General features: G+C 52.5%; 1 protein-coding gene across 2 annotated transcripts in view; it reads right to left on the bottom strand.

Moving 5' to 3' along the window:
- Positions 1 to 12657: 12657 nt before the first annotated feature.
- LDLRAD2 (low density lipoprotein receptor class A domain containing 2) overlaps positions 12658 to 17505 on the bottom strand; it is a 29540-nt gene continuing 24692 nt past the window's right edge. For both annotated transcript variants that reach the window (XM_078873340.1, XM_078873341.1), the window contains one exon: positions 12658 to 17319. In XM_078873340.1, the coding sequence (XP_078729466.1) occupies positions 16982 to 17319 (338 nt within the window). In that variant the 3' untranslated portion in view covers positions 12658 to 16981. The remainder of the gene's footprint in view (positions 17320 to 17505) is intronic.

Here is a 17505-nt window from a genome sequence, read left to right as displayed (position 1 = left end):
CCCGACAATACATTTCGCGTGAGACGTCGTCCGTAGATCGGTTATGGTAACCCTGCACGGGAACACAACATTCTCTGTCCGTAATAGAGGTTGTTTTGGGTTAGATTGCATCGATATAAATGTGTCGTTAAACCCGCCACCACCCGACACAGCCCAGTTTGTAAGGTTTGTCACGTAAACAGAACGTGCCAATTCGTTACTGGTACACCAACACCGTGTATGAGTAATGTTAGTCTGAGGGCAATGTCCAGTCTATGGGTAATGTCAAGTCCATGCGTAATTTTGATTTAAAGCTTTCGTGACTGCAGGGATTCATATTCTTGGTTCTTTCGGTAAAGTCACGTAGAAGGGAAATAATAAAATAATAAAAATATTAAACTATAAAAATTCTCACGACGTTTCGACTGGAACACAAACAATCATCATCAGGTGTTAAAAATACACAGCAAGAACATTTGAAAACCGCTACTTTTTTCAGATTTTCTTTGCTGTGTTTTTCACACCTGATGCTAATTCCTTGTGTTGCAGTCGAAACGTGGTGAGAATTTTATTGATTTTTATTATTTTATTGTTTCCATGGGTAATGTCAAATCCATGGGTAATGTAAAGTCCAAAGGTTATGTTAACTTTATGGGTGATCTATAATAGAGGTTTTTTGTTGGGTTAGATCACGTAAATATAAATGTGTCGTTAAACCTGCCACCACCCGACACAGCCCAATTAGTAAGGGGTTGTCACGTAAACAAAACATGCCAATTAGTTACTGGTTCAGCACTAACCGGTTGTGTGTTGGTGAGTAAAACCCACGATAACATTTACAATTATGGTGTAGTGTATCGTGTAGTGTATAGTGTAGTTTATAGTGTAGTGTATAGTGTAGTGTATAGTAGTGTAGTGTATAGTGTAGTGTATAGTGTAGTTTACGAGTTAAGCACACACCGGTTGTGTGTTGGTGAGTAAAACCCACGACAACATTTACAATTCGAGCACCTGGTGACGTTTCGCCGGTAATTACAACAACAACTACAACCAGCAGCATCAGGCGATAGCCAGAGCGTTGTGGGGAAATCCTCCTCCTGCTGCTGCTTCGGTCTTATATAGAGCGGGCGGGGGGGGGGGGGTAGATGTGACGTCGTCACTTGCAAGCCAATCAGGTGCGAAGGCCAGAAGAGTGGGGTGGGGTGGGGGTTAATGTATGCATATAAATTGTATAAATATGGATAACATTGCTCGCGAAAGCCGACGCGGCAAATTTCTGTCCCGCTGTGTGTGGGGTTTTTGTTCCAGTTCGGTCCCTTTGACAAGATTCCTCTTCCTCCTGTTTGATTGTGTTGTTGTTGCGTCATCACCACCTCCTCCTGTTTGATTGTGTTGTTGTTGCGTCATCACCACCTCCTCCTGTTTGATTGTGTTGTTGTTGCGTCATCACCACCTCCTCCTGTTTGATTGTGTTGTTGTTGCGTCATCACCACCTCCTCCTGTTTGATTGTGTGTTGTTGTTGCGTCATCACCACCTCCTCCTGTTTGATTGTGTTGTTGTTGCGTCATCACCACCTCCTCCTGTTTGATTGTGTTGTTGTTGTTGCGTCATCACCACCTCCTCCTGTTTGATTGTGTTGTTGTTGTTGCGTCATCACCACCTCCTCCTGTTTGATTGTGTGTTGTTGTTGCGTCATCACCACCTCCTCCTGTTTGATTGTGTTGTTGTTGCGTCATCACCACCTCCTCCTGTTTGATTGTGTTGTTGTTGTTGCGTCATCACCACCTCCTCCTGTTTGATTGTGTTGTTGTTGCGTCATCACCACCTCCTCCTGTTTGATTGTGTGTTGTTGTTGTTGCGTCATCACCACCTCCTCCTGTTTGATTGTGTGTTGTTGTTGTTGCGTCATCACCACCTCCTCCTGTTTGATTGTGTGTTGTTGTTGCGTCATCACCACCTCCTCCTGTTTGATTGTGTGTTGTTGTTGCGTCATCACCTCGTCGTTATGCTGCTCCTGATGACTGATGGGGGGCGTAGGGGGGGGGAATCCGCAAGCCACCTCTGATTGGCCGCAGGGCGCTCTCGTAAAAATGTTCCCAATGGGAATCGACTACAGGGGGGTGATGTGGGTGTTGGGGATAATAAATAAATAATCTACAACCTAATTCTATAAACGCGGAGAGATTGGAACAGATAGCGACGGCAAACAATGACAAGGGTGGAACAAAAACAACAATCGCCAATAAACCTTAAGCCTTAAACGTGTCGAGCCGAATGTCGACCCCACGGCGAACGGCAATGTGTGCACGCGGTGGTCTGATAGAAGGCTGACGTCACAGCACCACCCGGCCCCGCCCCTCACTCCGCCCCGCCCCCCACCCCAAGCCCACGAGGAGAATGAAACTCGGAGGGGGCGGGTGGGGAAGGGGCCTTAGGAGACGATCGGGAATGACGCCTGCTGCTGTATATTTTGAGTTTGCAAAGTCTCTCTCATCATCATCACGGTGGCCAGGAGATGTTAACTACCTCGCCTGGTGTACAGGAGGTCGTGGATTCGATCTCGACCACTGACGCCTGCTGCTGTATATTTGGAGTTTGCGGTGTCTCTCCCCGTGGTCGCGTGGATTTTTATCCGGGTCCTCCGGTTTTTCCCCCTCCATATTTGGAATCAACATCACGCATTCAGAGTATTTGGCTGATTTTCATTTCCACATGATAAGCCACTTCGTTGAGCAATCATTTGTGGCCAGATCGTTTCTGAAAAAGAGCCATGCAGCTCAGTGAGCCTTACCTGATACAATTTTAAAAAATATGGTCTTGTGGATCGTGAATCGAGGTGAAATTATTTAAGTTCTGCTTAGTCGATCCGTTAGCCAGCTCAATGTTTATTCGTAATTTGTGTCAATCGATGCGTCGATTCGTTGCCAATCGATTCATAGATATACAATTCCATTGGTGAGTATAGCGTCATCTGATTGGCTAATCATCAGTCCGTTTTCGTTGCTTATCGCAGCGCCAGCAGCAATGGCCCCGCACGCTGCTCTCTATCACAACGTGGCCGAGTCCCCACACTTTACCCGCACACCTTACCATGGGCCTCCCCTAGGTCGAGTCAGCCTCAAATCAGTACCTGGTGCGGTGTGTAAACATCGCCACTCGGGAGACAAAGGCGGCCGGGCGTGGTGCTGGCCACCCACCCCCTCGTGTTTTGTGCCAGCCTTCATAGGTGCTCGCTAACAGCACTTGTCTATTCAGGCTATACGGGGGATCTTTGCCTTTGTATATGGGACGCTACTGGGTAGTTGGAGGCAGTCGCCCTCCAACAACAACGGAGGGCGGAGGAGCAACGCTCACAACAACGAGCGGAGCGCCGGGTGGCTAGAGCACAGCAAGTTGGCACAGTAGGGGGCACAGGTGGTGCATCAGCCAGTCATCTCGGTCATCTCGGTCAGTCGACCCGTGGCACCTGGGTCTGCCCCGTGACCTGCCAGCGGGCGTTCAACACTTCACGTGGCCTCAAGGTGCACACAGCCTGGCACCAGCGTCGTGGTGACGTCACCGCCACTTAGTGGCGAATGGCGGTTGTTGTTGTGTACAGGTGTTTCTGCGTGTGTCTTTGTGTATAGATGTGTGTATTTGTGTATAGGTGTCTGTGTGCGTCTTTGTTAATGTGTATTTGTGTATAGGTGTGTATTTGTGTATAGGTGTCTGTGTGTGCGTCTTTGTTAATGGGTGTTTGTGTATGTGTGTATTTGTGTATAGGTGTCTGTGTGTGTGTGTCTTTGTGTACTTGTGTTTGTGTCTTTGTGTATGAATGAGGAGAGGTTTCAGACCGGGGTGAACCAGCACGGATGCCACATTCTTTATCTGTTTGCCAATCCAGAGGTGAAGAGAATTCCAACAGCACTTATAGTGACCTGGTCAAGACCTAAGATACCATCAATAGGCCAGGACTCTGGGTTATTATTTGTGCTTTTGGCGTCCTTGACCCTCTGCTCGCAATCATTCACGGCATTCATGATCGTGGGCAGGCCCGAGTACAGCTGCGAGGCCGGGGAGTCTGGTACTATTTGACACGAACTTATTTGCAATAAATCTGAAATATTCAATAGAAAAATTGTTCAGCTCATGATTATTAATTAGGGGGGGGGGTTCCCCATGTGGAGTGATGTCACCCGCTAATGGTTATTGGGGAGGGGTGCGGCGTGTGGAGTGACGTCACCCGCTCATGATTATTAATGAGGGGGGCGGGCCTCATGTGGAGTCACGTCACGCGGGGGGTGGGCCTCATGTGGAGTGACGTCACGCGCGGGACGGACAGACATTTCTGGGTGATTATAGTAGGTAATTATTTTCGATTACGTCATTTGAGAAGCTTACCATTGGCCGTACCAGAGAAATTTACATCTGGTACAGACACCACAATGGGAGGCTGATCGATGCCCGGGTGTGGCCAACCCCATTATGTATGCTCATGATCTGACAATTGTTGCTCACTCTGAAGAGTTGGAGGTTCTGCTGCTCAAGCTGGAACGTGCCACTAAGAGCCTTACCATTAGCCCCACAAAAAACATAGCACCTGCCTGGGTATTTTATGTCCTAAAATACTCAGTATGCTTATGACCAGCTCCGGTTTGGCAGCGGAGGTCTTAAACAAGTGGTATTATCTTTTCATCGGCTGCGTAACGCTGCTGTGTGGAAGCTGCCTGGTCTGTTGCTCCACACGAAGCTGCAGTTCTTCTCGGCCACAGTTATGCCCGCCCTTCTTTATGTTTGCGACACATTCAGCCCTCTAAAAGAGGAATGTCTGCACATTCAGGCTGACCTGCCTGGGTTTAACCAGGATGGATTGTCTAACGAGCTCATAGATCCTTGAAAGATCTGGACACAGTACCAGTGGCGAGCTCCTCTGGCAGGCAGGGGCTGCGTTAGCTGGCTCACGAAGCCTAGCCACCGCACGGCCTCGCAGATTCTGTTTGGCCGGATAGGCGGGAATAAACGGGCGCCGCAGGGGCTAGATAAGAGATGGACTGATGTGGTTCAAGAGGATGTGGAAGAGGCTCGTGATGGACGCTACTCGGCAGTTGGAGGCAGCCGCCCTCCAACAATCGTTGTTATTGTTTGACTTGCATCCCACTGGGATTTTTGCGCACAGCGTTTTTTCCTGGATCTTTTATGTACGTGTAGTCACTTCAAGGTGTTTCTTGTTCATGCTTTTGTTTGTTGCGGTTGCACCCGAGTCAAGAGCCGCATGGCTCACAGGGTTATATACCTAATAAATGAAACTGAAAACAACAGCCGAGGGCTCACAACAACCAGCGGAGCGCCGGGCACAGGTGGCGCATCTGCCAGTCATCTCAGTCAGTCAACCCACGGCACCTGGGTCTGTCCCGTGACCTCCTGCTGCCAGCAGCAGCAACATCGAGAGGACCTTCCACACTTCACGTGACGGCCCCAAGGTGCCCCTAGCCTGGCACGAGCGCTGTGATGACGTCACCGCCAATTAGTAGCGAGCCATTGCTGTTGTTGTTGTGTGTTTGTGTGAAGGTGTGTTTACACTCACGGGGCTCAGAGGGGGACCCGGACAACCCAATCGGTCGGTGTCTGTGAGAGGTGGGAGGGGGGTGGTGGTGGTGGTGGGATGGAGGGGGCAACTGGGGCAGTTAAGTTTTACGCGCCCGTGTTTATGTGTTTGATTCATGGCCGGGCGCTTAATGCCCTTTATTTTCATGCGTTTGGCCTTTCCGGCCCTGGGCACCTCCTGGATGTTCCCACGCCCAGCCACCCCCGGCCTCGGCTCCGCTCCGCGACCATCGCATTGTGCAACAACGGGGCGGTCCTTCTCCAGCGTACCCCTGGGACCCCCCCCCCTCCCACCGGCTACCCCCCCCCCCCTCCCGTCCACAGGGGTCCTCTTCTGCAGGGGACCACCCGCTCATAAAACAACGGGGGGCCCCGTGCGGGGAGCGCTGTCCACCCGGTGGGGTGGGGGGGAGAGACGAGGGGGGCTGTCAGGGTGCCGCATTGTCACCCTGACACACAGTCGCACTGCTGTTCACCATGGAAGTCCAGTTCACCATGGAGAGAGTCCAGTTTACCATGGAGAGATTCCAGTTTACCATGGGAGTCCAATTTACCATGGAAGTCCAGTTCACCATGGAGAGAGTCCAGTTCACCATGGGAGTCCAGTTTACCATGGGAGTCCAGTTCAGCATGGAGGGAGTCCAGTTTACCATGGGAGTCCAGTTTACCATGGGAGTCCAGTTTACGATGGAAGTCCAGTTCAGCATGGGAGTCCAGTTTACCATGGGAGTCTAGTTTACGATGGAAGTCCAGCTCAGCATGGGAGTCCAGTTCACGATAGAAGTCCAGTTCACCATGGAGAGAGTCCAGTTTACCATGGAAGTGACGTTATTTATTAAGGGCCACCGTCTCGTATTCACCACGTGGCATTGCGGCTCTTGAAATATTGAGGGGTCTTTTTACGGAATTCGAAAAACATTTATCTTGTTGTTGTTTTGGTTGCCGATCTGTGGTCTAACATCACGGGCTGCCTGGTGGTTCTTTAGTCCATGTAGCGAGAGGTGGCACAGTGGTTAGCGCACCGCTCAGTGGACCAGGGCCATCTGGGTTCGATTCCCGGCCACGGCTAACATCAAGTGGCGAGTGATATCTGAACTGGTCCTGGGCGTCCCCCTTCCCTTCGCAAAACCCATACTGACCGGCGGGGTGATGTATGGTTAAACATCCCCTAAAACCGACATCCTGGGGAGGCCTTCATCCAGCAGTGGATTGACAGATTGTTTTCGGAAGCATGGCTGGCTCCCTTGTTGAAGGCAAGGGAGCCAGAACATTTATTCTAAAATAACTATGCAGATTTAGATATTTAAATTAGTTCAATTCAATAGATTTCACTCACGGTCTCATTATTCATGTTCGTACAAGATGGATTTGGAGAGTTCTGAGTGAAGCTGTCAGACGCCTGGGTTTGGTTTCAAGAAGTCCGTGCCGGTGTCCTGAAGATATTCCAAAATTCCGGATTTTGTCGCCGTTTTTTTGAATGTCCTGGCCCCGTGCGCAACTCACGATCGACGCATCTACCTGAGCAGTGGGTGGAGCTACCGGAACAGTGGGCGGGGCTACCTGAGCAGTGGGCGGGGTTACAAGAGCAGTGGGCGGGGGGTACCTGAACAGTGGGTGGGTTCACCTGAGCAGTGGGCGGGGTTACATAAACAGTGGGGGGGGGGGTGGGGGTACCCGAACAGTGGGTGGGGTTACATGAACAGTGGGCGGGGGCTACATGAGCAGTGGGTTGGGCTACCTGAGCAGTGGGCGGGGCTACCTGGGCAGTGAGTGGGGCTACCTGAGCAGTGGGCGGGGCTACCTGGGCAGTGGGCGGGGCTACCTGAGTAGTGGGTGGGGCTACCTGGGCAGTGAGAGGGGCTACCTGAGCAGTAGGCGGGGGCTACATGAGCAGTGAGTGGGGCTACATGAGAAGTGGGCGGGGCTACCTGGGCAGTGAGAGGGGCTACCTGAGCAGTGGGTGGGGCTACCTGGGCAGTGAGAGGGGCTACCTGAGCAGTGGGCGGGGTTACCTGGGCAGTGGGTGGAACTACCTGGGCAGTGGGCGGGGCTAGTGGCTAAGTAGGCGTGGCTATATAAAAGTGGGCGGGGTGATATAGGGGTCTCTAACCCCCCCCACCCCGCCCGGGGTATATACAGGAGCACGGTGAGATCCACCAATGTTATTTCAAGGTCACCACTCACTTCGACTGATTGCGTTTAGCCAGGTGACGTCTGTGGAGACCCAGGGGGTATGGAGTGGTCACCTGGAAGTGCGCAGCTGAAATCGTGGCACCCTGAAGCCACGGCGGCTTCCGACGCCGGAGAGGTCAAAACACTCCAAAGTTATATTTCGCAACAACAACAAAAACTAAAATTGCTTTATTGAAGCAAAGTTTCGCCGGACGGTGGACACCACAGACCCTGCGATATACTTTGCAAGAGTAGTCAGCCATGTGCCGCCAGCATAACAAGCCCACGTTTCGGGATGTACGCGCCCGACACATTCTGCATTGGCTTACAGGGATCACGGCACGGCGCTCCTAAGTAGCTCGTCACGCCTGTGCGCAGGCCTCCCTTGTGGAGGGATCGCATCGGTGTATAGAGCCTCTTGCCTGGTTAAACACATTCCTCCTGCGGAGGGAGCTGGTAGGAACGTTGGGTTGCTCGGTCAATGGCCAGGGTCAACGGCGGCGTGGTGTATTCCGCAAATATGCCCGACTGCGAGGGCGGGCACAAGCCGGCGTGAGTAGGTTAAACGTTGAGTTTTATAAGGGCACCACGGGGTGACCAGCCCAGCCCCACCCAGCCCCACCCTCCCCACCCAGCCCTTCCCCACACTTCCCACCCAGCCCCTCCCCCCCCTCCCCTCCCCATCCAGCCCCTCCCTCCCCACCCAGCCGCTCCCTGCACAACGGACGGACGGACACAATAATCCCCTGTGGGCTGGTGGAACCAGTGGGTTCCTATCAGTAATAAAGGGATGATATGTGGAGGCATTCTGCGAGAGGCAAGCACGCGAGCGTGTAAACGCAATGTGGGACACCTTCGGAAGGAACAGAGGGTTGGTAGTGAGAGGGTTAGAGAGAGTGGAGATTACAGAGCGATGGGAATTCTGAAAACTTAAATTCGAGAGCGGGAGAGAGTGCGTCTCAACTAAACAATGTTTACATACTCTTTGGTTCGTTCGGTAAAGTCACGTAGGTAGAAAGAAAAATAAATAATAAATCACGTTTCTATCGCAACACAAGCAATCGTCATCGGGTGGAAAGACACAGCAGTGGAACTGCTGAACAAGAAAGGGCTGCTGCAACAAGAGATGTATCGAGGTTTGAGGTGGGTGTCACCCAAGGGTAAGTGGGCGGGGTCAGAGATGGGAAGGAGCCCCCTCGCCGCACGCACGCGCAGCAGCTGCGTGAAAGGGAGAGATTGGCATGTTAATGTGCGTGCGGAGACGGAGCTCATTTTCCACTATACTCGTTGACATTGACATGCCAATCTCTCCCTTTAACGCAGCTGCTGTGCGTGTGTGCGGCGATGGGACTCCTTTCCATCTCTGACCCCGCCTACTTACCCTTGGGTGACACCCACCTCAAACCTCGATATATGACCTCTTGTTGCAGCAACCCTTTCTTGTTCAGCAGTTCCACTGCTGTGTCTTTCTACCTGACGACGATTGCTTGTGTTGCGATCGAAACGTCGTGATTTATTGTTTACTTTTCTACCGACGTGACTTTACCGAAAGAACCAAAGAGTATTGATTGCTGCAGTCACGAAAACTTCAAATCAAGATTAAGAAATGTTTATTTTGACTTAAAGTTTTCGTGACTGCAGGAATTCATATTCTTTGGGTCTTTCAGTGAAGTCACGTAGATAGGTTCAAAGAAATATGTTTTTCTCAACAGTTTGTCTTTAGAAGCTAACCCTTCTTTTCCTGATGACGACCGCTTCGGTTGTGAAGTGTCGTAGTTTTTTTGTTATTTTCTTTGAACCTATCTACGTGATGTTACCGAAAGACCCAAAGAAAATGTTTATTTCACCAGGTAAGGTCCACTGAGCTATCTATGTAGCTCTTTTTCAAAAGCGACCTGGCCACAAACGATAGTCCAACGAAGTGGATTATCATCGTGTGGACATGTGAACCCTATGGCGGGACCCCGGGGTCCCGAATAAACGGAAGTCAACATCGTAATACATTTCTTTATTTTTGACGACTCCGTCCCACCGCGTACAAAAACGCCGCGACCCACCCGGCACAGATCATTCTGTTGTCGCGTCGCCCAAGCGCAGCGGCGAGGACGAATGCGCAGAAGAAACAAAACTTTGAAACTTTGATTAGCGCATCGTGTAGAGCTCGTCGAGAGGAATAGATCGCCGTGTCGTTCACCTTCGACGGACATAAAATGACGTCGCAACGCAGTTCATGCGAGAGCCGGGGGCTTATGGGACCCCGGGGTCCCGCCATAAGGTTCATGTGCAGCAGTCCAGATACTCTAAACGCGTTGACGTTCTAAATGCGGAAGGAAAAAACCCGGAGGACCCAGAGAAAACTCCAAATATACAGCAGGCGTCAGACAGTGAGAGACAGAGGGGGGTGTGAACCAGTGCCGGATTATCCTCCTAGCACAAGTAGCTGCACATGTAGCTACACAAGTAGCTACACATGTAGCTGCACATTTAGCTACACAAGTAGCTGCACCTGTGTAGCTACACAAGTAGCTACACAAGTAGCTACACATATAGCTGCACAAGTAGCTGCACAAGTAGCTGCACATGTAGCTACACAAGTAGCTGCACAAGTAGCTGCACAAGTAGCTGCACATGTAGCTGCACATGTAGCTGCACATGTTGCTGCACATGTAGCTATACATGTAGCTGCACATGTAGCTACGGGCCCCGCACTTTCAAGGGCCCCGCGCTAAATGCTTTCAAGCTATCAATTCCGGTTCAGTGATTCTGCACTTGCTCTATTACTATAGTACTATACCGCCCTCAACTTTTACAAACGACTGGGTGTTTGAGGTTAACGATTTGTCATATTATCTGGCTGTATAGCACGTGAAAAAATACAATAACCTTACAATGCGAGTTAAAATTGCATTTTATTTATTTATTTAGGGCCCCTTTATAACATGTGCTACAGGCCCCGCACTAGCTTAATCCGGCACTGGGGAGAACGAGAGAATTCTAATAATCATCTCAATTTCTAGAGAGGGGTGTAAAGAGTGAGTTATAGAGAGAGAGAGTGGGGGGGGGAGAGAAGCGCTCCCGTGTGTGCTCTCACACTCCATTAAAACGCGCTCAGGCTGAAGTAAGCTGCCCAGGCAGCCACTGGCATCGGACTGAGCTCCAAGACAACCGACAGGAACCCGGTGAGTGGAGAGAGGGGGGGGACAGTGTCGGTGTCACTCCGTGTGTCACGGTGTGTGTCACGGTGTGTGCCACTCCGTGCGTCACGGTGTGTGTCATAGTGTCACGGTGTGTGTCACGGTGTGTGTCACTCCGTGTTTCACGGTGTGTGTCACTGCACGTGAACGAATGCTGTGGAGCAGAGCGAAGGGGGAGGCAGAGATAAATTATGTGAGCTGCAATGTGGTGAGCGGGTGGGTGGGTGAGTGAGTGAGTCAGTGGTGAGTGGGTGGGGGGGTTGGTGAGTAGGAGTGAGTGAGTCAGTGAGTGAGTGGGTGAGCTGCTGTGACCTGGCGGCTGAACACAGTATGGTGGATGAGTCGAATCAGTGAGTGTCCGAGTCCTCAACACGTGTGGAGGAATGAACGAGTGGAGTCCACAGGAACGGGAACCACTGGTAGTAGTAGTGGTAGTAGCGATAGGAGGTGAGCGAGTGACAAAGAGTTAATCGGTGTGTGCTGAGCGTCCATCCATCCACCTGACTTTGCTTTATTTTCAATCCTAGGGGCTGACTGCCAGACTCATCCATCGATCATCATCCCCTCCTAACGATGATCTGCAAGTAGCCTCCGGGGTACAGGCGGCAAGAAAATATATACAGGGACTCCTCTACTGACAAACATATCTACTTACGATATTTCACAGATACGAACATACCTGTGCTTATGTCCAGTTGCCTGTTCGGGCTGAGAGTCGTAAGTTCAACCGCCGAAAAATAGATGGCGGTGGTGGCATCTAAATCTGTACAACATGAAGAACCAGTGGTATCTACATCTGCAGAACATGAAGAACCAGTGGCATCTACATCTACAGAACGTGAAGAACCAGTGGCATCTACATCTGCAGAACATGAAGAACCAGTGGCATCTACATCTGCAGAACATGAAGAACCAGTGTCATCTACATCTACATAACGTGAAGAACCAGTGGCATCTACATCTACAGAACGTGAAGAACCAGTGGCATCTACATCTACAGAACGTGAAGAACCAGTGGCATCTACATCTACATAACGTGAAGAACCAGTGGCATCTACATCTACAGAACGTGAAGAACCAGTGGCATCTACATCTACAGAACGTGAAGAACCAGTGGCATCTACATCTGCAGAACGTGAAGAACCAGTGGCATCTACAGGATATTTTAAAGCCATTTAGTGTTCACGCCGCACAACATGTTTGAAATCGACAGGAGTAAAGTTTGACTTACGAACAAATCGACTTACGAACAGACCTCTGGAACCTAACTGGTTCGTAAGTAGAAGAGCCCCTGTATGTGTGCGTTTCTATCTTTATAAGAGTTTTTTTTCACATGCATATATATAAAACTCTGTGTGCGTATATATATAAAACTAGACGAGTATTTGTTTTTATTACTATACACATATATATACACACGCCTACCTAAATGTGTACACACGTACATAAAACTCTTCATCTGGGCAGACGTGTGTGAGTGTGAACACGGCCCAATTCCACGGTGCAGTAACGGAATTGCAGGACCTGACGCTCGCTAAAAGCATCGCGAGAGGTGTCTGTGTCTGTGTAATTCGCCCGGCGGTTCGAATCCGGCACGCGCCACCCCGGTTAACACCGCGGGTGCATTCCCCAGCCGTAAAACGAGATGACTACGGCCCCACCCCGCTGCGCCTCACGGCGGCCGTTAAATATCCCCACCACCCCCCACCACCCCCCCCTGTTCGTGGTATCATTCAAAGCGAGCAAGGGGGGACACCGTGTGCCTGCGTCGCACGGTCCGAATTCCAAAAATTACAACACAAATTGTTAAATTTGGGAACACGCAGCGGAAACATCGCCCCCCCACCCCCCACACACTCCTACTGAGAAACTACGACAGGCTCCGTCTGTGAATCACAGCGGCTTCCGTTTGCGATGATTGCCCCTGCGCTGGGAAAACACGATAACCACCGCTCCTAACCACGTGTTACGCAGTTGTATAGCACCGTATTGTTCTCCTGCAAAACAACGCGTTGCTTTCATAATTGCGACTTGGATAGAACGCGATGGATGGATCGGGGGACACATTTGTTTTTATATAACGCAGATGCGAATTGGATATAAGGTGATTGTGAGTGAACGGAATCTGCGTCGTGCGAGTAGGAATAAGCGTTTGGAACGGCCGCCATGGCGTAGCGCCATCATCGTCACACAAGGTAGCGGGATGCTGCTGGATGCTTCTGGACGCTACCCACGCGCCTTCGCTCGGCCCTGCGTACGCATCTCGCCGTGTTATTGCGGACCCCCCCGACACATGATATATTATGTATTATAACGCGATTTGTCCACATCATGCGGTGTTCTTCGGGAAACGCAACTACCGCCGCGTTATTGGAGAACACGACTGTAGTTATAAATGTTCCTACAGGGTGGACTCGCGCGAGCCATAGAAGGGGCCCATTTCGTTGCTGAGTCTATCGCAGTGGACGCCGGATTGAAGCACACCCCTTGGAATCAAGGACCAGATTTTACTCAAATAGTGCGCTTATATCAGACGCTGCCCCTCACTTTCTCCATCCGCCGGTGTACTCTGAAGCATATGTTGCTCATATCAGGACTGTCCTTATGTTAAGTGGGCTCAGAGCCAGCTTCCAATATAGCCCTGGTTTTGTACCGCAATTCCGTCGCAGTGGAAGTGCCCCAAGTGACTCGATGAATCGTCACTCTCCAGGGACACGATTTGGTTCCAGAATGTACGATTTCATAATACAGGTTTGTTTTTGGGTTAGATCGCGTAAATATATAAATGTGTCGTTATAATCTAGATTTGATTTGTCGTTATAACCACTACCACGTAAACAGAACGGGCCAATCCGTTCCTAGTACAGCACACTGGTGTGTTTGAAAGCCAAGCCACAACATTTACAATCTGAGTACGACGTTTCGACAGTAATTACGACTAGCTTCATCAGGCGGCAGCCAGGTTTGTGAAGAAGTCCTCCTGTTTCGTTCCTTAAATAGAGGGGTAGATGTGGTGACATCACTTGTGTGCTCTTCTTGCGCGAAGTGGGGTGGGGGGGGGGATTAATGCGTGCATATAAATGACTATGGGTACCCATTGCCGTTTGGGTTGTGTATATGGTAATCAACAAGCATTATGCATGCACATTATGTGAGCCTATTCTTCTTGTACTTCCCGTCGATTTGGTGGCCTTCTACTGCAGCCCCCTGACAATACACAAATAGTGACAACAACACCCATCATCATGGTGCCGTCAACCCTCAATTGGATCCAATGTGTGGCGGCCCTCACACTGACGATGCCTCATCGGCGAAAGTGCGACATCTGAACGGATCTCTCCCGTCCTCCTCCTCCTTCAAACGAGCCGTTGCGACCCAGAATACATCGTCCTCACCCGGGACACCACATCCAGTGACGGCTAAGCAGGGAGGCTTTATAGCTCCCGGTGAGTGGTCTCTACGCCCGGCTACTTTTGGGTCAGCCCATGCGGTGCTTTGGCCTTGCCTGCCGCTGACCGCTTTTTGCCTCTGCGGACAACGCGAAGCTGCCCCCGTCACCCATCGCGCTACCGTCAATCGCTGGCGCCTTCACCACGGATGCCCTGACGTGCCCATGGGTGGGAGGATATGGCTCATCTGCTCTCTCCCTTGCAGAAGTAGGTAGGGGGGGGTCAGTGCGGTTCACGTCGCTCACAACTGGGCCAGGAGGTCCTGGTTCTCAGACCTCTTGGCGCTGATTGACAGCGACCCTTGTCCTCTGCCTTCTTGTTCAGACCTTCGATACCCTGGGTCTCGCGGCATGGCCCGTTGAGAGGAGGCGGATTCCACCACTTAGACCTCTAGCGAGACGTGCAGGATCTCCTTCTCCTCAGATCCCTGAAGGCCGTCCACTTGCAGGGCATTACGACTGTCGATTGGCGGTCAACTCTGCCTCTGGTGTCATTCCCGGGGTTGGCGCCACCCACCAAGTTTCTTCGTGGGGGAGTGATTCAACGAGGCTCTCAAGGTGAGGGCTTCGGCTGCCTCTACCTTCCACCTAGATGTTGTGTGATGGCCTGTAGGTTCCTCTCCTATCTTGTCACGCTTGTTTGGGGCTATTAGCCAGGTGCGCCCCCCCCCCCCCCGCCCCCTGGCTAGGTCTGGGGTCGCTTCTCGCCGGTGCTTGTATCTGCTGCTTAGACGCCTTGGCGGCTCCTCCGTTTGAGCCGCTCGCCACGTGCCCGGAGAGGTTTACCTTACCCTGTACAAAGACGGCGTTCTCGATCCGCTTTAGGGCCCTGCCGTTCGTTGTTTGAGCTGCCGCAAATCCGACCAGCTATTCTTGTTGGTGGTCTTCGTCGTGAGGGGCAAGGGGAGTTGGGGGGGTGCGGGGTGGGGGGCCAGACTCCAAGCACAGTGGGTAGCCTTTTTTTGGGTGGGGGGGGGCTCGGGAGTGCGTGCAGGGAGGCTTACGCCGTCGCTGAGACGGTCCCCGCCGTCCCCGGTTTAACTCCCTCAAACTTCTGCGCATGCGGTAGCCACCTGATGGGCCAGCAGCAGGGCTTGGGGTGCCACCTGGGTGATGTCGGGCGTGCGGTTCGGAGAGCCCGCCTCTCGCGTATGCTGGACATTGATGGCTTCTCGACACCCCGGCGTGGCCCCGGAGAGAGCCGCTGTGGGAGGAGAGCGGTCCTCTCAGCGGCCGCGTCGCAGTCAAACCGCTCCCTGTTGCTCGTTTCTCATTCAGAGGCACGTCTTTGGCCCTCCTACTTTCCTTGGGGATTCGGCTATGCGTCCATCTCCTCATCACAGCGGAATCGGACTGTGGCCACCAGGTCAAACAAGCTCGGACTTCGTGGTCACGCTCAGCCTGGTGTTCACCGGTGTCCGCCACCAGGGCACGCTCCCTCCCTTCGTTCCACTCCAAAACGTGTGGGGTTGTCCGTCTTGTCGTTTCAAGAAACCATTGGGGCCCGGTTGGCTCCGGTTTGAGTGTTTGTTGCGCAGTTCCCGGTGAGGCTGTTTCATGTTCCCCCGGGTTTTTCTTGTTTTGCTCCATAAAGTCACTGCGTTGGTTGTGCGTTGTGTGTGTGTCCAGGGTCACGTGATATAGTTTGGCTTGCACCTGCCGTTCGTCACTGTAGAATGTCTGCCCGGGGAGACGGAATGTCCACCGCAGACCCTGGCGGTGGCCACCGCTGAACAGCAAGCTTCACGTGATTGTAAATGTTGCCGCTCTGCTCTTCAACACACCGGCGTGCTGTGCTAGTAACGAATTGGCCACGTTTTGTTAACGTGATAAACCTTACTAGTTGACTGTGTCGGGTGGTGGCGGGTTTAACGACACATTTATATATTTACGCGACCGAACCCAAAAAAAACCTGGATGATATTGGTCGCGAAAGCCTACTGCTACTACTACTACGTGTTAAACTGAACGTGAGTACTGTGAAGCCTCCTTTGGATTTTCCGCCTCCCTCGTCCGCGTCGCTTTGTTATATTTTATTTCAGCCTAAACATCCACTGCACGACATCGGCGTCAATCGCAAACATTCGAGTCTTGGGCGCACGACGCGTCTCGTGTGGTGAGCCCGAGAACCGCCTTCGTTCCCCGACTCGTCACGGCCCTGGCGGGTGAAGGTTATTTGTGTAGTACGCCTTCCGTGTCTGTAACGGGTGTCAACTGTGGTTGCCATTGGCCCTGGGGCAAGGAATTAAATGCCCTCCCCCAGCCCCTCCGATCAATTGTCCCTCCCAGTACAGGCGTCAGGTCCACGGTGTAATTTTGTCAGCCATGTTCCACGCGAGTCGGCGATGCCCGGTAAATATTTCCGCGCCTGGCACGCGACATGCACTTTTACCTCTCAGCTACAGTATGCGTCTACTAGCCACGTGCCACCATACTCCAGACTACTAGCGGCCGGGGACGATATTTCCACACCCGGCACACCACATCCTGGATTACGCCTCGCTACGGGTATGCGGGCTACCTAGTCACGTGCCATCCTACTGCAGTCTACGTGGCGACCCCGAAATTACTTCTCGGCGAGAACGCAGGGCCCCTTGGTCGGCCTTAAGGCAGGGCGGGGCGTGTGTCGTCGTCAGCACCGCCGTCGCCGCCGCCGCCAGGATTGACGCGCCGGCCCGCCGCCTTGCGGGCGCAGCAGGCGGGCACGAGCGGGGCGCACGCGCCCAGCCGCCAGGCGCACCACCCGGGGCACGCGCAGCAGCAGCACCACAGCGCCAGCCCCAGCAGCAGCGCGGAGAGGAGAGCCGCCGCCACGCCGGGCCCCACCACGGAGCCGCGGGCCGGGCGAGGTGGCTCGGGGCCACCGCCCGGAGGAAGAGGGGGACGAGCCGGGCCCCCGTCCGGAGTGAGCGCGGCGCCCGGCACGGCCACCGCCACGGAGCCTGCGGCGCACCCCCCACACCCCCCACACCCCCAGACGCACGCAAGGGACAGAGTGCGGCGTTTAGACAGCGCCCTCGGAGCACTTCTTCTTCTGCTGGGTGAGGCTCGTGGTGATGTGGAGCGCCGGCTTGGAGTTTACGTGGGGGTGGCTGAGCCAGGTAATTGATCTCGTCAAGGAGTGGTGG

Source organism: Lampetra fluviatilis, chromosome 36, assembly GCF_964198595.1.
Source record: "Lampetra fluviatilis chromosome 36, kcLamFluv1.1, whole genome shotgun sequence".
Classification (NCBI taxonomy): Eukaryota; Metazoa; Chordata; class Hyperoartia; order Petromyzontiformes; family Petromyzontidae; genus Lampetra; species Lampetra fluviatilis.
This window is presented reverse-complemented; position numbering and strand designations above follow the sequence as displayed.